Source organism: Drosophila mauritiana, chromosome 3L, assembly GCF_004382145.1.
Source record: "Drosophila mauritiana strain mau12 chromosome 3L, ASM438214v1, whole genome shotgun sequence".
NCBI lineage: Eukaryota > Metazoa > Arthropoda > Insecta > Diptera > Drosophilidae > Drosophila > Drosophila mauritiana.
Window position 1 is genome coordinate 6875121 of NC_046669.1, and position 20696 is coordinate 6895816.

Consider the following 20696-nt stretch of genomic DNA (forward strand, 5'->3'; position numbering starts at 1 on the left):
TACTTTATGTCTGATATTGAATTATTGAAATCAAATTTAGTGCTGCCAGCCATATGTGTGTCACTAAGAAGGTATTATTAAATTTCCATGCATTGAAATTCTCGTCTAATTACATTGGAGCTGAATAAAAAACATGGCATACTTTTCAGCTGGCGCTGGAAATTAATATATATGCGGTAGCAATCAAAATGTCACATCTAAAGTGAAGAACATATTTCTGGCTTATCGGCAGTTCGCTTCGCTCATTCATAAAATGCGTTCCAATTAATTGGAACTTTAAACAAATGACTGCGAATAAGCAAGCCAAGAATGGGGTTGCGATGCACTGAACACAATAGTTAATTAATTAAGAAAATAACTATTAATCAAATTGAATGATATATTATGTACTCCAAAAGCAAAAGATGAGACACCAACATAAATACTTAATTTTAGTTACAATAGTTTTTATAAGATGCAAGCACATATAAACGGCATCAGTTACCATTTTCAACACTCCATTATAGCCACAATAATGCTTTCTTATTTCCAAATATACGGGTCTGACATTCAACCCACTTAAATATGCAAAACTACCACCTTTCGTGCGCACTTTTCTCTGTGCATTCACTGTGCTTCATCGCATGTCAAATGCATATTTTACTATTAAGCGCCACCGCTGTTGTCCTTGTCGTCCTGGCTGGCATTGTTGCTGTTGCTGTTGCAGCCATCCTTGTGCGCTACTTGGGGCGCAGTTGTTAACGAAAACGGATTCCGGAAGGCGGACGACCGATACGGATATAAGTGCACACTGTACGGCAAAGGGCAGTGGCGAAAGGGGAGATGGACAGAATGGAGGCCATCGAATGACGGCTGAGTGTCCGGCAAAACTGACGATTCGAGGTGGCATCTTCACGTACACATCGCTGATGGGGCCACACACACACTTGGACACACAATTTTGTCGCCTCTAAAGAATTTGACGTTTTTTTACGATTTCCACGTTAGTTGGCCCCCACTTCTCCTGCCACTTGACTATTGATTTTTACTTGGGAATAAATTGGTTTCGTTTGTCTGTTTAGCTATGGCCGTTGTCATTCGTATTGGTATTTCTACAGAATGAGCGAAAATTCAGCACTTCACTCACCCGAAAGTTTTCCTTAGCAATTATTGTGGGAAATTATTTTTCATTTTGCTAGCAAAAGTCAGGGCATTCAGCCCCTCGCCGCCATCAACTGACCATCTCGAATGGCCGGAACTATTGTTATTAATACTGCCAGTGAATGTTTTTCGTTGCGTTGCCCATACCCACTCTGTTATTTTTTTTTTTTGTTGTGAGAAAAATTGCACAGCAAATGAAAAGTGAAAAGTGGAAAGTAAGTAAGGCTTTAAAGTTGGATATTCCTTCCGCCAGCTGAAGAATGTTAAAGGGAAATTAATTTCCTGCGAATCCCTATAAATAAGACTACAACAAAAGGGCTAAATGTCTCCCACTCCGGTCATCATTTTGCTCGCTTCAGTTTTTGCTTAATTGAAATGCTCGTCCGTTCCGGGTTATGCTTTCCGCTGGCGAGTAAAAAAAGGAGTCCTGGTAGGTCCTTGTCATTTCCCAGCACTCGCTCGCATATTTTGGCAGCTACGTGACACATGCCGTGACCATGTTCTCACCGAGCTGCAAACAAACAAAGTAATTTTTTTTTTATTTCGCCCAGCCGTTGTTTGGCTGCTTAAATATGGACATGGCATGGCCCCACAATTCCGCCCGTGGCCACTCGCAATCCCGACAAATAGAAAAGGTATCCCTATTCCTCCCCACAAACGTATTTACATTGAAACGGTCACAAAAGGGTAGTTCTGTTTGTCTATCCTTGTTAGGACAAAAAAAAAGGAAAAAAAAGTGAAGAAGTGGGCCAAATGCGCTACAGTTGGTTGAGTTATGGCCAAATAAAAGACGCACAGAGAAGCTAATTTTGTGCATAGTTTATACCGACCATAAAACTAAATTGCACGGCTACTGAGCTTAGGGTTATTGGCCCATTTGTTTAATGCCTGAATATACGGGCTAAAATTTCCGGGAAAGTGCACCGGCTTATCTGCACCCGCATTACTCAAAGGCTTAACGAATCGAGCAAAACTGATTTCAGATTAAAATACATGGAGTAAATACATGAGTTACTCAGATTTTTCACAACATAAATTTTGTAGACTTAAACGCTTTAAGATATATGAAAATGTAAGCACGTTTCAATTATTCAAACTTTACAAACCGTTTATGCATATTTTGCGCTTTACGATTCCGCTGATATCTCGCATTTATTTAAAAATTTATTGCTTTTCAGGACAAACACCACATCGGAGCCCAACAGGCTCCCGTTTACGACCTGGCACATGGAGGACAATCGCCGGGAATAAACAGCAGGATACTCAGGATACGACAGTCACAAACAATTCAGCATGTTTCCAGAAGACACAGAACCCAAAATGGAGGTGAACCGGAAAAAAAGAGCCACATTTCCACATCGCATTTATAATTAGATTTTCAGCAAAATCAGAAATAAAAGTTTTTGATTACACAGCAGCTTTGTGCTGTTGTCCCCCGCAGAAGTTGAATCCACAGGACCAGGAACACGTGAAGCACCTGTGCCTCAAGTGGTGACCGCAGATGCACAGATATAATGGGTTGGCATTAGCATAAGCGTTGTTAAAGACCGAAAATTGAAGAGCGAAACAAAAGCTCTTACAGCATCGTCCTTCGTCCTTTTTGGGTTGCCAAATTTTATAGCAGTTCACACATCGCATATTAACTCTTCCTGCGTCCCAATCTTTTTAATTAACTACTCATATCCGCTGCTGAGCGTGCCTAATTGATATGAGAGACCCGCTGCCAGAGTTTCCCCAATTTTCCTCCGATTTTCCCCTCATTTTCCGCCGCCAAAAAACCATCACGCTTCAATGGTGCTATGTGCGTGTTAGCCAAGTCTCCTCTGTGCGTCTGTGTGAGTCTGCTGCTGCTCCTGCTCATCCAAATGTAAGTGTCTTAATGAATTTCCATTTCCAGCAGACACTCATTCAATTCCCGGCCATAAAATCGCAGCCAAAAGCAGAAATTAACTTGCCTCGTGTCAAATGTTAATGAGCAGCATACGCACAGTGTTTTCATTGGACAATGTGATTCGAATTATTATTGGATTTCTATGAATATTTACAAAATCTAACAGTAACTTCAATTTTATATTTTATTAAAACATCTACATCATTTTATTTGAAAGCTTTTTACCACCATTTCTCGCCTTTCAGCACGTGTGGTAAAATAAAGTCAAAAACGTAAGTCCACAGACTTGTTTTGGCCGCAAACAAGTTTAGCCCAATATCTTTGCACTTTCCATGTTATTTGAAACAAAGTCTCCCTCGAAGGTAATGTTTTCGCTTTTCGCCCACGTTGACCTTGGCCTTCAGCTGTGTAGATTGCCACAGAAAGTTTATTCGGTTGCCCAGATTTCGTTTTGTAATCCCAAACAATAAGGAACTTTCGAAAATCTGTTGGCAGTCAAAGAAACAAAGCTGTATGGATTTTTGGCAACTTTCGAGCCACTGTTCAGCAAAGGAAATGTCACGAGACTGGCGTTAAATATTCAGTATGAAGTGCGGAGCATTGTCTCCGCTTCGGCTAGAATAAAATCTATTATATTGCCCCACTAATTAGTTCTTTCCCAAGCGAATTAGATAGACGGCGAATAAGTGGAATTAACACCAGCTAAGAGCTGGATGTGGTTTAATCGGATGGCTGTGATGTTGGATGACTACTTTGGCAAACTTAAGATTACTATTTTCCATCCAGCTCTAGATCTGCTGGGCGCGAACGGCACGATCGGCCAGTTCCTCGGGAGTGGGATGCTCCTGGATGTAGCGGATGGAGCGCAGGATCTCCTCTGGGATTGGTGGTGGAGTGGGCAGGAGGTCGGACTGTGGGTGGAAGCCGTACTCATCGGCGGTGTACACCACCTGGACGGGAATGCCCTCGGGGGAGATGTAGGAGTACGATCCGCGAGCTTCGTGTCCTGCCAGACCCTCCTCCTTGATCTGTATACCGCTGGCCTGCTCGATGTCGTAGGCGTAGGTGCCGTCCGTATCCTGGTTGGCCAGGAACTTGGTGATGGTATCATCGTTCAGTGGCGCAGCCAGGGCGCATCCGAAAAGGGCGACGACGACGAGCTATTGGTATAGAATTGACCAATTAAATCACTGAATCCATGCAAAAGGAATCTGCCATCCACTTACGAGCTTGTACATGTTGCTGCTGCTGGTTTGTTGACCGAGTGGCTAATGCTGTCACTCTGGGCCCCCGATTGACTATTTATAGTGATCCGATCCGATAGTCAAAGACAAAGCCAACATGCAGACACAGACTCCGAATATGCAAACAAGTCGGGCATGCAGAGCGACCCATATTTCGCCCAATAAACTGCTTTTGGCCACACGTTTTCATTCATTAATGCAAGACATGGAGTTCCCGCAATGAAACAGTAGCGACTTTTGGATACTCTGTAATGAAGGTGAAGGTTGATTTTTTAAATTAGTAATTTCAAACAGTAAAATGTTTTTTCACAGAACTATATATTGTTGGATAGAAAATAGTTTTAATAATTTGCAATAATACATATGACTTATAAGATGACAGTTAAATTTATAAAACTGCGAAATCTCCGAAAAAGAATAGCATAAATTCTATAAAAAACAACTATAAATCCACTCCCAAACTGATACCCTATAAAATCATGAACTTGGGTGGAGCGCTGATGACACAACCTCAATGCATCAAAATCAAAGTCGAATGTTGCTCTTCGGCAAACATCAACAATGCTAAACGCCATCGAGATTAGCAACAACAACTACAACTTGTTAATTTAATCAACCCAACAATGATGATTGAAGTTACAACATTTCTACGGCTCGAGACGCGAAGCAACTTGGAATCGAAGGGCCAATGCCAATTTGCATAATACAAAACTCCCGAGCAGCAACAAATACCAGCGTGCATTTATTAATTTCTGATTGAACTTCCTCCGTCTGAATTTATATATAGATAATGCTGAACCAGATCTGCACACTTGTAGGAGAATCTCAAGGGGTTAGCTGTTGCGATGATGCATGTGGGCGATGGCATTGACACAGAGAGAAATATTAGTGCCTAAATGAAAATTATTTATAAATAGTATTGCTTAAAGGTGTTAAACTGGTTTCTCACGCTTGTAAGCAAATCCGTCACAATTAGCTGGCGAAGGGGAAGTCCCTTAAAGTTTCTGCCAAAGTTGATTGCTCACACTGCTCACTTATTCCTTTCAAATATTTTTGAATCATAGATATGATTTATTCACCTACATATTTTTTTTCTGTGCAATAGCTTCAGGCACGGCCATATGCTCTCGTCTCGGCACAGGCACTCATAGTATAAACAAGCATATTAAATTGTATTTTTCTTTTATTACATTATTATTATCTCTGGCAATAAATGTCAACGTCAGTCGAGCCGACAACGGACACGGAATGGAGAAGGAGCCGGGGTCAGAGGACGAAGGACCTTTGAGGAGCCCGGGAGCATGTTGATGGAAATGTATGATGGTTCCTACATATATATACAGTGTGTGTGTGTGAGTGGGTGTGTCACCGCGTCCAGATGTAGTTGCTCCGATGTTCTTTCTGCTGCTTGATGTGCGCTATATATGCTGGATGCCGTATGTTGGATGGTCTGACTATGCAAACAGACTGGCGAAAACATGGACAGCTGGACGAGATGGATGCGGAGGCTACGGATGCAATGGACGGATGCAGCCTTATACCTTCCTGTCGTAGGGCAGGACCTGACCCACGGACACCACTGGCGATGACGCAGGTGCGAGCAGAGCACCGGCTGGCTGCAGATACTGCTTGCCCTGCTCCTGACCATGGCTCTGGTGATGCTCATGGTGGTCATGGTGATGGTCGTGGTGCTCGTACTCCCCATCCTCCTCCGGGTGGTTGCGATTGTACTCCAGCGACTTCAGGATGGCCTCGGGAATGGGGTGGGGCGTGGGCAGGTGCTCGCCCTGCGGCTGGAATCCGTTCTCATCCGCCGTGTAGGTCAACTGGATGAGCTGGCCCTCGGGTGTGTAGTACTGCGATGAGCCGCTGGCGTAGTAGCCACCCACTCCCTGCTCCTGCTGCGCAATCCCGTTGGACGTCTCGAACTGGTAGTTGTAGCTGCCATCCTCCTGCTTCAGCTCGTTGACAAAGCTCCGGATCTCAGCATGGGCATCCGGGGAATCGGAAGGACGAGCCTGGACTCCGAGCAGCACGGACATGGCCACAAGTACAACGACGTTCTGCAATCACATGAATTGTTATTATATCCCATAGGGGAGCTCATGTGGTGGGCTCCTGCTCCTTTGACTTACGATCTTCGACATTTTCGCCTGGCTTAGGTTGAGATTTGGTTTATGGTTTATTTGCTGGTTTGACCCAAAGAGCTAAACTATGTTTGATGCCTCAGTAACCTCGACCCGGCGCTTTTATACCCCAGAAAATCCGAATTGATCTGCTAACGAAAGTGAGGAAAGTGGTGTGCAGCCATTAGACCTGATGGTGATGATAATTGGTAAGGCGGCGGAGCAGGGGGAACTCATCACATCACACATCACATGTGGCAGCTCATTTTGGATTTCACAGCCGAGAGCCAGCAACGGTTGCAACCGGCAATTATCTCGACTTTAGGTGGCTTCCACAGCGAGTTCCATTAACAAAAGTTTTGAGTGAAACTGAAACCGAAACCGAATCCAACCGGGTTCAGGCCACCTGGTCGAATGACCCCTCCTGCAGCTCCACTTCCCGCGGGTCAAGAAACCGCGGCTCTTCGCTGCCGGCCCTTGAGTAATTAAGTGTTTGTGTTAATTCATTAATTATCCACGACCAAGTTGCGCACACTTATCGGACCATATTCGTTTGTATGTAAGATGACCACTTTTACGAAATCCGTAATGGATTCACTGTGCCCGAAGATTTATCCATGCCGTGGATCCAGATAAGTGGATGGAATGGCTCGTGCTGCGTGGCTTTGGTGGTTTGGTGGGTGCGCTGGGCGTGAAATGGCCAATGGATTCCCCAAAACCCTCTCACAAATTATCGCTAATTTTTCCCTAGTTTGGGAGATGCTAATCAATCAGAATTTGAAAGCGAGTCTGCCCATAACTCACATGCAAAATGCACCTGGCTTCGGTTTTCGGGCAACTGGTTACGCTCATAAATTTTAGTTAACAATTAGGTCATGGGTTATATGGTCTTTTTTTCCGCTACTGCGATGCTACTGGCCAAAAACATAAATTTAATAAATTATTCTTAATTTCTCGGTTTTATTTCTATAACCAGCGAGTGTGATAGCAATTATATAGTATTTATTGACAGTTTCTAACTGAATTTTATTTTTCATGTTTTCCTCTATTATATAAATGAGTGCTATAATTTAATCTTCACTTTTCAAGTTGCCTGAAAAGTCCACATATTTTTCGTTATGCTCAGCAAAGCTGTGAAAGTGCATTAAATATACATTTATGATGCACTGCCGGCATAAAAAGCCAATACATTTTTGCTGTTTTTTATTTTTACGGCCACATTTACATGCAAGTCCATAAAAATTCTCTCAGTTTTGATAGGTTTACATAAACAAGTGCCATCCTCCCTCATAATTGAATTCAATTGGGAAGGAAATGATGGCAAAGATGCAAATATCATACATTAACGCTCTAATATGTCCAGAGCCCTAATAGCTAACGAACTAAATCAATTAGTAGTGCCATGTTATGGCATATTAACGCATTCAAATGAATTGTCAAAAGATGCGATCCATTCAAACAGCGAAGGGAAACGGACTTGAAACATGCAAATTGAATCAACTTTTTGATTAAAAATCCATCAGCCAGCCTTAAATATTCGCCACACCAGAAATGCATGAACAAATGTAGTCCGTTGGGTTGCCAAAAAATAAAATGGACGAAAATCCAATTAATTGGGTTATTCAATAAAGCCGTGTGCTGATTTAAATTGAAGCTACAAGTGCCAACTTGCCAAAAAAAAAAAGAAAAAACCCCACCACGAGCCGAATTTCCAAAGCGAATCGATATGAAAGTTGCAACTACAAGCAATTAGCAGACCCATTTCGTCTCTATGGATTGAAGGTCGTTGCGGCAAGATTTTCGAAAGTCGTTGACTTTGTTTGCCGGCAATCCATCCACCTATCTGTATTTGTATCACTACATTAAAAGAAAAAATCCCCCAAGGGCCGACCTTCCACGCCCAACGCCAACGCTTTTTGCCCGCTACTCTTGGGCGTTAGATAGGGTTACATCTGCTGAAGAATCGGCTAAAACCCAAGCCAGATGACTAACATTCGAATGAAACTGCATAAACGCTCCATAAAAGTGGCCAGACAGTCTGCAGGCGACGCGGCGATTTCGTTGACAGTGTTTTAGTTAATTAAAATCACTAAAAGTATCAGATGAGTGAATGTGGAGCAGCGGATTGGTCATAAAAATTCAAATGCCAATCGCCGAAGTGCAGAGAGAAAAAAGAAAAAAAGAAAGTAGTAAGTTAAGTTACAAAACGTTTAAAATACCTTTCAATTATTCTTACTAAATGGTACAAAAGTACCAATATTATTCCCCTAGATTCTTATAGCTTATTTTCACAGCAATGTTCTATCATTATTTTCTCGCAGTGCAGATGCGGCACTGGTCGTCAAGCAAACATTCAAAGACATGCCCAAATTAGGGCTAAAACACTGCGCCCAAACGACCTTCGGCTGGACTGGATGGGACCAGTCTGAAACGGACTGGACGAGTGGCCGCCACCGAATGTGGGTCAATTAACGTGGAGCAGGTGAGCGTGAGGAACTGGCCAAGGAGTCGCTGCACTAAAGCATGTCCCCTTTTTCATTTTTGTACATTTTCCACTGGTGCTCCTTGTCTCAGCTTAATGCGCGCGAAGATGGATTGATGCCCTAATGGATGGATGGGGATCTGAAGGAGGAGCAGTTGAAAGGGGGCGAAGGAGGAGTAGTCGGAGGAGGAGAAGGAGCAACAGCAATGACAAAACGTCGAGGGGCAGGATGGCTAAGTACAGCGGAAGTGGCTTAAGGCAACCGGCAATGGCACAGAGGAAACTCCAACGAATCGCAACAACTTTTGCTTTTCATTTAAAGCCGCCCAAGCGGCAGGCACCGGACAATTGTATTGGGCCAAAAAAAAAGAGATGTATATATGTATATAAAGAAACGTACAGAAAAAATAAATGCCCAATTGCCGGACAGCCGGTTTGGGGCATAAAAGCCGAAAGTAACACCAAAAAGGCCAGCAAAACAGAGGGCAGCCAACACAAGGCAGATAATGCTGCTCCTGATGCTGCTGCCGATGCCTCCATGCGACATCGCCCCTCGTCACATTCACTTTTCTCCCCAGCTCGGAATCAGATTCATTCCGAGCAGCAGACGCAGTCTGGTCTGGTCCGGACTGGCCAGCCTAGTCGTTCCAGCCATGTACTTATAAAAGGCCAACACAAATCTTGTAAGGGAAACAGCGTGCGCTCTTCTTGTTGCCGCTAGTCGATGCCTTTTGGCCATTTTAGCGATGGCAGATTGACACCTTTAATATGGCCCACATAAAAGTGGCAAGTTTGTTAATGGAAATATACATTTTTATGATAGTTGTGGCAATTCTGGACTTTGTATTTAAAACATTTATAATTGTTTGCTGCCACTAAATTTAAGATACATTTTTTGAAAATTTAAAGACTATATTGAAATGAACTTCTATCAAAGAGCTACACTTTCAGGAAATATTTAATAAAAGCATAATAAAATATAGTAAAGATATTCAAAAAATTAAAAACTTTCAAAATAATGTACTTTCTTTACATCTTTAAATTCAAAAGAAGACAATATACTTAGCACCTATATATGTATGTATATATTAGGTGCTATAGGTTCTCTATTTTACCTTCCAAATACCCAGTTTAATTTACTGCCCACATATCTTAGGTCATCAGACTTTCCGATTGAAACGAAGTTAAAGCCCCAATTTTCCCCCAAAAAGCTTCGTGATCCCCGTGAGTCACGTCATCTTCGTCGGTGGTTCATCGCAAGTTTTCTTATCAAAACTTAATACAAACTCGCCGGCTTCGCTGTCGATAAGCTGTCGTACTTTCGGACAGTCTGCCAATATTGGTGGCAAGGTCGTTCGTCTGGCTTTTGCTGCAAAGCTAAGGTTGCTTGCCACTTCGTCGATTTCGGTTTTTCGGCTTTTCCATTTTTGGACGCGCTTGGTGATTTTGTAATAAATGGATGCGTTGACCCAGCATGTGAGGTTCTTAATCGATTTCGCCGATTCTGCGAACGATTTATTATAAAGTTTCGCATATGATTTGGCATCGGGGACTAGGCGCAACATTTATAAATGATCCTGCCACAAAAGCCAGGCGCTTTAAAATAATTTGCAAGTTTTCGGGTTAACCATTTTATAAGGAAATAACGCGATGGGGCAGCTACAAATTGCGCTAACCAAACAACTTGCGGAGGTGTTAATGAAAAATTAACCCCTCGCCGCAGACACAAGAATTGATTAACCGGCTATCCACAAGTTGAACAAAAAGGAGCATAAAGTTTATGGGCAACAAAAAACTATCTCACACACACCAACAACGCTAAAGCACTAAAATCAGCGAAGAGTCTCCAGCGGAGTCTTTAAGTGCCAGTGTGTGGGTATTTTTTCGTATCTGTGAGAGGGGCAGTTCAGGTTCAATGCTGCAAATTATACGCGTTTTTTCGGCGACTGCGAGTGCCCGGCCCAAAATGATTGGCGTGCCAAAATGCTATAAATGCGATGCCAGGCCAATTCGGTCATATTCATTCTCGTTGCGAGTTCACAGTGACAACAAGTCAGCCCCCAGCCCAATCACCAATTCACCAAAAGAAAAAATGAACAAATTCGTAAGTTCAGAATTTTTCTTTTCGACCAGAAGGAAAACTCTTTCAACTACCATTATCCTTATCCGTCCACAGTTCGTCCTTGCCGTCGCCGCCCTGGCTGTTTCCTGTGTCCGGGCCGATTCCTTCGACGCCCGAGCCGAGACTCGCGAGTACAAGAGCGACCTGAAGGAGGATGGCAGCTATGCCTACCAGTACCAGACGTCCAATGGCATCGCTGGCCAGGAATCGGGCGTGGGTGGTTACTATGCCAGCGGCTCGAACGCCTACTACGCCCCCGATGGCCAGCTCATCCAGTTGACCTACACCGCCGACGGCAATGGCTACCACCCGGCCGGCGCCCACCTGCCCACTCCTCCTCCAATCCCGGCGGCCATCCTGAAGTCACTGGAGTACATCCGCACCCATCCCCAACAGGAGAGCCGCCAGGGTCAAGGACGATTCTAGACCAAATGGGCTTGCCACCACCACCATCACATGTTGAGCGTTATTCGAGCTAGTTTTAAGTCATTTGAAAATAAACTTTGTTTGAGCCATCAAACATATCCATAAACAAGTCGAGACTGTTGTCGAATTTGGGTAGAGATTGCATTCGGGGGCAAGGAAAAGACATGCTTATCCGAGATTTCGCATTCGTAATTTCACATTTGCAAGACGTTGTTACGACTAAGACATTTTTTGGAACTTAAAGTTAGCCAAAGGCTTTCGTACTTGAAAGTCTCGTATTTATCACTTTATAATTCATTTATAATTTCATTTATAATTATTTTGTGACAATAGATTGCATATCCGCTTGTACAAATTAAGTTTAACTTACAGTTTTACGGAATTTCAGTTGTCATTTCATAATAAAACACTTAAAGTTACTTCTTACTTCTTTATTTAAATTAAAATAAAATTCTAAATTCATTTCGAATTCAAATTTTGGTGCCAATTTTGGTTTGGTTGAAACCAGGGCTCCTAAAACGCTTATCGTATTGCAGTTAATGCTTATTGCCAGTAACAGCGAAACGCTGACGATAGAAAGCTATCGATAGCTTTTTTAATCTACTGCTTGGCGCGCCATTTTAAATACTTTTGTTACATACTTACTTTTGTTATATTTAGGAAAACTTATTAGTATTAAACACAAAAATAAAATTGAATAATAAACATTATTAAATTGTAATTACTAGCTTTGGAAAGTGAAACACTGGAGTTTTTTTTGAGCGAAAGAATTAAAATCATTTTTATAAGTTTAAATTGATGCATTTTTTCTGCATGTATGAATTTATTATTTGAACCCAAAAGAAACAATACTGTTGACTGATCGTTTACAAATAGTATAACTATTTATAGTTACTTATCTAACTTATAGCTGCTATAACAGTCATGCAAATAACTTATTAACTAATTTTTTTATGATTTGAATATCCTAACGGTTATTTAAACTAGCAACTATGCTCACCAGTGACTCTCTGTTATTCGGAACTGGTTCGCGAACCGGTTACCAGTGCTTGGAGGGCGCGCAATCGGGCGATCGGTAGAAAATCAAGCCGCGCAAGCTCGCCGTTACTTCAGTCACTCGCGATCACTCGAACGAATCGGTTATCCGGCATTTGGCATCCGGCAGCAGGTGTGAGGTGTTTTCTCGTGGTGTTTAGTGTTGTTTCGCGCTGTTTTCAGTTGTTTTGAGCCGAGAACTCTCCGCTCAGCGGCGACTGCGAATGCAAATGCAAAGTGCATGTGCAGCCATCAGCTATTATTTTGTTTTGGTTTTTGATTTTGAATTTGAATTTGAATTTGGCTTTTGAGGCTGCGCGACTCGCGAGTTCTGTGCTGCGTTTTCAATAAACGCGTTTGCTTTTGGCCTTTTCTGCTGCGTGGGCGCCAATTTCATGTGGCTGTGTGTCGCGTGTGTGCATTAGCTAATGTGTTTGTATTGCTAATTAAAACGGCAGCAAGAGCAACCGCAAAGTGGCAGCAAGCGGCAAAAAACCAGCAAGCAGCAAGAAACCCTGAATAAAAGCGAAACAAAGTGCATTCGATAAGTACGATAAACGAAATCCATTCCCGATCCAAACCCGATTTGCGCACCCAATTGGATCGACAGACAGCAGGTGTTTTTCCCCACCGCATTTCCCATGGTGAGTTTTCCATTTCCACGCGCTCGCTATCGAAGTGCCGATCTGTGGCCTATTAAGTCGCCTTTTTGTTTGCCCGTTAGTCGCGGTCAGCTGAGATAATATTTACTACCAATCGCCACAACCAACAACATTTCCTCCAATGCAGCGTAGAATGCAGCGATCGCCACAAAACTAGATCAATTACGCGGAACCATAATGCTGATAAGAATGGCGCCCTCCATGAATCATTGCACTAATGAGTTTCCCCCGTGACGCCCTCAAAATATTTTTAAACACGTAAAATATAAATAGCGAAGTAACAAAATTTAGAAATTATGCTGAATACTTCTCACTTTAATCTTTACACTCCTAGCCTGAGTTATTTAATTATTATATAAACCTATTACTTAGTCGATATCTTAAAGAGAACAAAAATGATCAAAAAAGTCAATATTATGAACGAAAGTATTTATATTCAATGAATAACACAAGTTATTTTATGTTCTTAAAATTATACCCCACAATAATTCGAAAAATCATTGCTACCTTTAGTTAAAACTTTTCTGGGTTGTAAATAACAAAATATGTTTATTTAATATTTTCTAAAAAATAGTGAATGATCACCCCACGATCAGTTACCTATAGCGAATCCCGCCTGTAATTACAAACACTCCACTTGCATGACGAAAATCGGTGGTAATCGCAAGACAAATAAACAATTAATTAACGCGAGCATAATGCGGCAATAACGATTGCGTTGCTCTTTGAAATCTGAAAATCCTAAGCTGCCAAAAGGCGAGTTTTTGGGTTCCATTTCGATGCCCTGGGGGAATTGGAAGCCGTGTTCAGATCTTTGCCGATACGAATCAGATTCGCATTTTTTTTTTTTGCGGAGCAGCCTAGGGCGGCCAAAAAGAACAAGAACAAGTGGGGCGGCTACCTGCCTTGCGGATTTCGATTCCGAGAAGTGTTTTCGGTCATGATATGCCCAATATCATATGGCCAAAACCGAGGCAGGTTCCACCCCTCGAGGCCAAAGAAATCGCTTCAAAGCGAGGCGGCTTAATTCAAATTGATTTCATTTCTCGATTCGTTCTCTCCGCACCTCTTGAGGGGTTTCGGTTTTTTGGCAAACAATTTGAAGTGTCAATTTGTGTTTATAAAACTAAAATTATTTATCAAGCCCAGGCCATCGCATGTGGGCAGCGCAAACAGTTAAAAGAAGAAAAAACCCAAGCACGCATATATGTTAACTGGGTACAGAGAGAGAAATATCACTACTATGATTTCATTTCAGTAAAATATGCATTCTAAATTGATATTTTATTGGCAATCTAATGACGTTCTTTATTGTATGTTTCAAAATGGCTCAACGATTTTTTAACCAAATTTCCATTAGGACCTGTTCCCATTTTCCCGTGCTTATATAGTAGATATATATATATCGCGAATAGCACTGCTGGCTGGCTGCAAAGTCAATTGCCAAATATGGCGGACTTGTTGTGTGTGGTTTAATGTCACACTCACACACTAACACCAGCCCAGAGATAAGTATAACTCTCTGCTTGTCAATAGCTGGGCTTTGAAAAAGGAAATTCAACTACTTGTTTCACCAAAAACTCACTGAAATAGTCACCCAGCATTGGCGCTTCGCTAGCTGACTTTCCTTTGTCTGTCGGCCAATAAATATTGAAATTAGCATGCGTCCAAGTGAATTTATTCTCTAATTGTTATCTAAGCTCCGAGGGCCTAAAAAGGCAGTCAAATCCAAACCGATCTACGGATGAGTGTGCCGATCCACCCAAAACAGCTTACAAAGAGCTCAGCTGGGCTACAACTTGGCTTTAACTGGAAATTCTCTGTGACTAATTGGCTTGGGCAGCTTGACTAATTGCATCGAGATCGCTGGGCAGTGAGGGATGGGCATGGAGGCAGTTAGTCAATACTTAACTCGGTTCCAATAAAATTCCGCAATATAATTTATTTGCGCAGGGCTTCTGTTTTTATGGATTACTGATTTATTGTCTGCTTCCGATTTAATCTAAAGTGAAGTGGTCTCGGCAGATTAAGACCAATTAGCTTTAGTTTTTATAATGTATGCGAATGCCATTTGATATATTCATAACCCAAATATTCAGCATTTTATTGTTGCTAGCTAATCTTGATAAATTTGATCGCTTCATCGAATTTTTAACCATTTTCACCTTCAAAATTTCTTTGCATGCATATTTAGCTGCTCAGAATGTTCCATCTGCTTTAAAATTAACTATACAAATTCTTTGACACCCTTGTGAATATAAACTGGATAAGTACATATTTATGAAAAGTACAAATACATTTCTGTTAGTTTTGATGTATTCAAGCTATTGTTTGGATATTTACGATCAAATTATCACATTTCATTCAATACTGTCTGTTTTCGAGTGCGAAGGGCATACTAAACCACTTCCAGCTTATGCAACATCGCTTCGTTTCTTTGCGTCAGCGAGCCAAATGGAGAATACTAATAAAAATCGCGGCTCCCTCGCGTAACGCGGCTGGCCAACCTACGATCAGCCAACAACGTTCTTTGCATTGACGACAGCTGCTGCCGCTTGGAAACCAACAAAAAACAAAAAAAAAATGGTTAAATGAAACGATAGAAAACAAAATAAGGTATAAACAACAACGGCGATTGCAGCCAACACCGATGCAGTGGCAGCCGCTTATTTAATATGCAAATGAGCGCATAAAGGCAATTCATTGCAGGGAGAGCGAAGCCAAGATATTTGCTAAACAATAAGTAAAATGGCTGCTTAAATGCGCGAATAATTGTTATGCAGCAGCTGGCGGGAGGATGCGCAGTTGTCACTTGGCAACTGCCATATGATTCTTTGCGCTTTTTGCCGCATTTCATTCATATTCATTATAATTTTTTTAGCCAAGCCAACTGCCCACGCCAGCCAGTGATTTGATGTGGCAATAAGCGATAATTATGCGAGCACAACGCGGCGTATGAGTAATTTGCGCTTGCAATTAGAAACAGGCGCCGACGTCGACGTGCTGAAATGTTCAAATTGCAAGTATTAATCTGCAAAGAACACAGAACACAGAATCCAGCATATAGCATAAAGCATTCAAAAACGCTGCAGCAAAACCACAAAAAGTAATAACAAATGCGGCCAGCAGCCGCCAAGAACGAAAAACAGGAAAAAACACAACCGAGAAACCGATGAAGAAAAGAATCCAAGCAACTTGACAAATGCTGTGGGTGTTTCGTGTTGTTGCGAGCCCACGTTTAAAATTAATAATAAAGTACACACTCGGTACACACACAGTACACACACATTACACATAAAGAGTTGAATATTGAATGAAAAAAAAACACATAAGAATTTGACTGAAGCTGCTGGTTATTTTATTTCGTGTGCCTGGCATACAAAAGCAGCAACAATAAATTTAAATATGTAATAACTTTTAAAGGCTGTAGCGTGAGCGACGGGGGCGGGGGTGTTGCTCCTCCGGTTAATGTGCTCATCAAATAGCCATAAATCAGCCCATTTAAAGCTCCCTTAAAGTCATTTTCGAATGGCGTAAGGTATATAGGTATGGTTGTTGTAAATAAATAGTTTTTTAGGATTCTTAATGCAGGAAGTCGCGAGTTGAGAGACTCCACTTAAGTTTCACCCTTTTGTTGGCCGAAAAAAAATTTGAATAAAAAAGAAATCGCAACAAAGCCAAATTCGCCATGCTTCAGTTGCGTTCCCTATTTGGAAGTTCTCGCCTGTCCGTCCATTCAGCAAATAAGAAATCAAAGCCAGCATGGCGTATGCGTAATGCGAAAGCCCAAAGCCCAAAGACCACTGAATAGCGACTACTGCCAGCTGACCCATCCGAAAGGCAACCCACACACTCTAGTGAAATATACGAGCCACAAAGGCGGATAGGAAATAACTAACCAGGTCCAAGTTGGCCAACAAAAACAATACTGATTACAAGTTGCAAGCCGCTGTAGCTGTTGTTGTTGTTGCTGTTGTTGCTCATTGTTGTCCATTTAAGCCTTGCCAATTTTGGCAACTTGTCGACCACTTGGCGCTGGAACATCGCTTCGACGATCGAGAGATGAGAGCTCCCAGGTTTCAGCTTTGAGTTTGAAGCTTGAAGCTATCGACCGCCCATACAATTTGTTTCCCATATTAATTTATCATTTATAAACGATTACTGTTATATAAATTAAATTGCGCGCCCAAAACAAATTAAACTAATAATAGGAAGCGTTTTTCACGCTTTGAAACGCTTAATGCCATTGGAGGAATCGCCCATCACACCGGTTACTGTGTAATTATTGACTTAGTCTTTGACTTTGTGGGAAGCCGACCGACATCGTTGGATAATTCGTAGAACCGATATGGAAATAAATATATATATATGTAGATATTGGGAGAGAGACGCTGGTTTGGCACTTCCGCCCCCCGATTAGCTGGCCCAGTTTGCTTTTTGGGCTACGCCACTCCACTTTCTAGATACCCAATATCCATTAGCCAAGTTTTTCGCCATTTATCTGAAAACAATTTCTAGGGCGGCTTTGGCCAAATTTGGAGGCTGACAAAGCCGATTACCTTGGCCCGACTTGTCAGCAGGTGAAATTTTTATACGCCCGCCTAATTTGTTTGCTTGCCATTTTTTCAGCTTACTTTTTGTATTTTTATTCTGCATAACTTAATCATAATCGCCGATCTCAGAAATTTGCATTCTTCGCAAGAATCGAAGACAGCAGCAAATTCGTAAAAAAAAGCGCAGACAAATAATGCGTCAATAAAATGTCAAGCGAACATCGAAGGTTGAGCAAACAATTGAGGAATGGCGTAAAAAATCATTATTTAATGTTATTACCCTCCCGCACACAAGTAAACAAATAAAACATTAGTGCAAAGAACATTGTGAATCACGCGGGGTCTCGAAAATATTTTATGTCACGGACGAAATTTGGATGCCTTATGGATGGCTAATATCAATCAAACCGATGGAAACGTACTTACTTGTTCGTACAACAAGCGAATCAGGCCTTATTTGAGCGCCAATTATCGGCTAATAAAGCCTCGTTTAGAGCTCCACACGTTGCATAATACTATACTACTCAGTGATCAATGGGCAAAAAGGGTGTATACCCCACCCATTGCTAACTCAGCTCATTTATTTGTGACCACTTCTGTAGTTTTATTACCCTCGACCACGAGCATAAATATTTATTTGATGGCGAACGACATGTGGCAGCTTGGCTTTTGTCTGAGATTTTTATTTGCCCAAGGTCACTGGTTATTCTGGGAACATCTCGCCTGCAGTTGCGGACTCTTATTAAATTTTCGTTAATTTACGAGCATCAGTCGATCGAAAGCGGAAATTCTCGGCTAATCGACGAGATACACATATGCATAAGTTAGAGCGACTGGCTTACAAAATAAACAGCTCTCGACTTTTTCTAATCCCTCTGTCTCGAGTCAAGTGCCGCCCTGGGTTTTTATTTGATTTTATTTTATTTTCTAATTTTTTTAGCTCTTATTGGGTATTTTGCGGTGCTCTGTGAGCAAAGTGTTTGCGACGGCGCCTTTGGGTTTGTTTGTCTGAGCTGCGGTTGCCGTTTTGGCGTTGCGGTTTCCAACTGCCGCCTCGAAAAAAAATTCTATTAAGGCCCCAAAATCTGCTATTGATTTGCATCTATACGAGCGAGTGGATTGCGGATTGCCGATGGCCGGGCTCTTGAGTTTGGCATTTGCGGGAACTGGAACTTGTTTCACCTACATTGTTTTACGTTTCCGCAGCTGCGTGTGCGGCTAAAAGTATCTTTGTATCTCGGCCTCAGCGGGCTGTTCTTGCTGCTCTCTACACTGAGCAGAAAAACGCTCTGGAACTATGAGCAATACATCAATAACTTCAATTATGTGTTCTACAAAACTTTGTTTCAATTTTAAATATTTTCCCAGCATGGTAATTTTCTATCTCCTGGTCTATACACTTAGCCAAATTGCGCGCGACACCACAGTGGCTTAAACAGCTTATCGGTCCAAGGTTCATCGGAAGAAACTCATTTGAACTTTGCTACCAAAAAGCGAAAATCCAGAGATTTCATACCTATTATTTGGTGGGCCCATCAAAACACCGCCGCAGCCAATTACAAACCGATCAATCACTTCGATCGTCCCCAAATGGGGCGGACCTTAGACCCCAAACCGACTGTCTGAATATAACTGTAACGGCAAAATTACAATAATTTATGCGAACGCCTCAACGGCATTACAATAACTCAAGTAATAACAACACGGTCATTGGTGCTAATAAAGCGCTCTCCGCTCGCAAAAGTGCGTAATCCAAGTTTTTGCCATAAAACGCCGAGTGGGAGACAAAGCCAATGCCAATGCTGCGATCACTGGGATAAGTAAGTTTGCGTTGGGAACTTGGGGTACCCACCGTACGAATAAAGAAACAAAAACTCATAAATTCATTTGTTTTCATTAAGCAACAGTTTTTTTTTTTTCGACGGGTAGAAGGGGTATGCCATATACCTATAGGCCTCAGACAGGAAGGAAACAAGCCATCGAAACGTGAATGCTCTTCAAATCGTGGGTGCGCAATTTTTGCACCACTTTAAACGCTGTCCAATCGCCTTCGATTTGTTTACTTTGGCCAATTGTGTGGTTGTGAACATGTGAACAACAGCATTCAGACTTCGTTTTTGTGCATAAACAATGGGGTAGGAAATAATTGTGATAAGTGCCGGCTTTGCTTAAATCAACTGTTGATTAGGAAGATTTCATTAAAACTGTTCCTGAAATCTTATATCAAAACAAAACTAATTAACTGGCATATTTCATGATTCGTTTTATTTATAATTCCGAGCGATAGTGTTAGCCAAGAATTTATAGGTCAGCTACTTAAAAGGAGATAGTGTGGACATGCCCATCTGGACGTATCCAGAAACTGAGCTTGCCAATGCCACGCACGTACGCGGATGTCCGTGCTCAATACCCATCCCAAATCCATATCCAATCCCGGTTCCCATACGGCGTCGATAATCGCCGATAGCCGAACTCCCCCAAAAAGTAATTAAGCACGCTGAATGGGCATGCAATGGACTTGAGTTTTTAGATTTTGATTTTTGATGCGGAGTTGGGGTAAATTGGGGGAGATAGGGAAATGCCCTAGCCTGGGGGCCTGAGACCGAGTTTTATGGCGCCTATCACCACAGCCATCGATCGTATGTGCTTTGTCAAATTGAAATTATGCACAGCTAAGACAGCTGATCTTCAGCCAGACAGATGGAGAGATCACTGGCTTATGTAATTGGAAATGCGCCGGCGGGATCTGGGCGCTGCGGATGGGTTGCAATCGGATTGGATTTGAGCTGGAAATTGGGAGCGAAGCCGTCAAACGAACGCTGACAATTGCAGACAGCTAATAACTTGGACGGGCAATGAGCGATGAGAAATGGCAAATTGCACTGATCACTGATCACCGATCCCCGATCGCCGGCTCCTCATGCAGACACTTCCTCGAGAGCCAGGGATCCCTGCTAGTCATGTAACAGCTTAAAAATAATTTGCACAAATAAATCAAAGTCATAAAATGCACAG

General features: G+C 42.1%; 4 protein-coding genes across 4 annotated transcripts in view; 2 read left to right on the top strand and 2 right to left on the bottom strand.

Annotated features, from left to right (window-relative positions):
- Nucleotides 1-3723: 3723 nt before the first annotated feature.
- On the bottom strand, nt 3724-4329 carry LOC117140714 (pupal cuticle protein Edg-78E). Its single transcript, XM_033303780.1, has 2 exons — nt 4258-4329; nt 3724-4191 (listed from the first exon to the last, which is right to left on the bottom strand). The coding sequence occupies exons 1-2, from the start codon at nt 4267-4269 to the stop codon at nt 3820-3822; spliced, it is 384 nt and encodes a 127-aa protein (XP_033159671.1). The 5' UTR covers nt 4270-4329; the 3' UTR covers nt 3724-3819.
- Nucleotides 4330-5469: 1140 nt separating this feature from the next.
- On the bottom strand, nt 5470-6570 carry LOC117139486 (pupal cuticle protein Edg-78E). The gene is made up of 2 exons (XM_033301807.1): nt 6411-6570; nt 5470-6338 (listed from the first exon to the last, which is right to left on the bottom strand). Exons 1-2 carry the CDS (start codon nt 6420-6422, stop codon nt 5811-5813), a joined length of 540 nt encoding a protein of 179 aa, XP_033157698.1. The 5' UTR covers nt 6423-6570; the 3' UTR covers nt 5470-5810.
- Nucleotides 6571-10876: 4306 nt separating this feature from the next.
- On the top strand, nt 10877-11540 carry LOC117139487 (pupal cuticle protein Edg-78E). Its single transcript, XM_033301808.1, has 2 exons — nt 10877-10987; nt 11060-11540. Exons 1-2 carry the CDS (start codon nt 10976-10978, stop codon nt 11429-11431), a joined length of 384 nt encoding a protein of 127 aa, XP_033157699.1. The 5' UTR covers nt 10877-10975; the 3' UTR covers nt 11432-11540.
- Nucleotides 11541-12563: 1023 nt separating this feature from the next.
- The window catches only part of LOC117139484 (FH2 domain-containing protein 1), a 28342-nt gene continuing 20209 nt past the window's right edge, over nt 12564-20696 (top strand). Inside the window, exon 1 of the mRNA XM_033301805.1 lies at nt 12564-13110. The gene's annotated coding sequence lies outside the window, so the exon portion shown is untranslated. The remainder of the gene's footprint in view (nt 13111-20696) is intronic.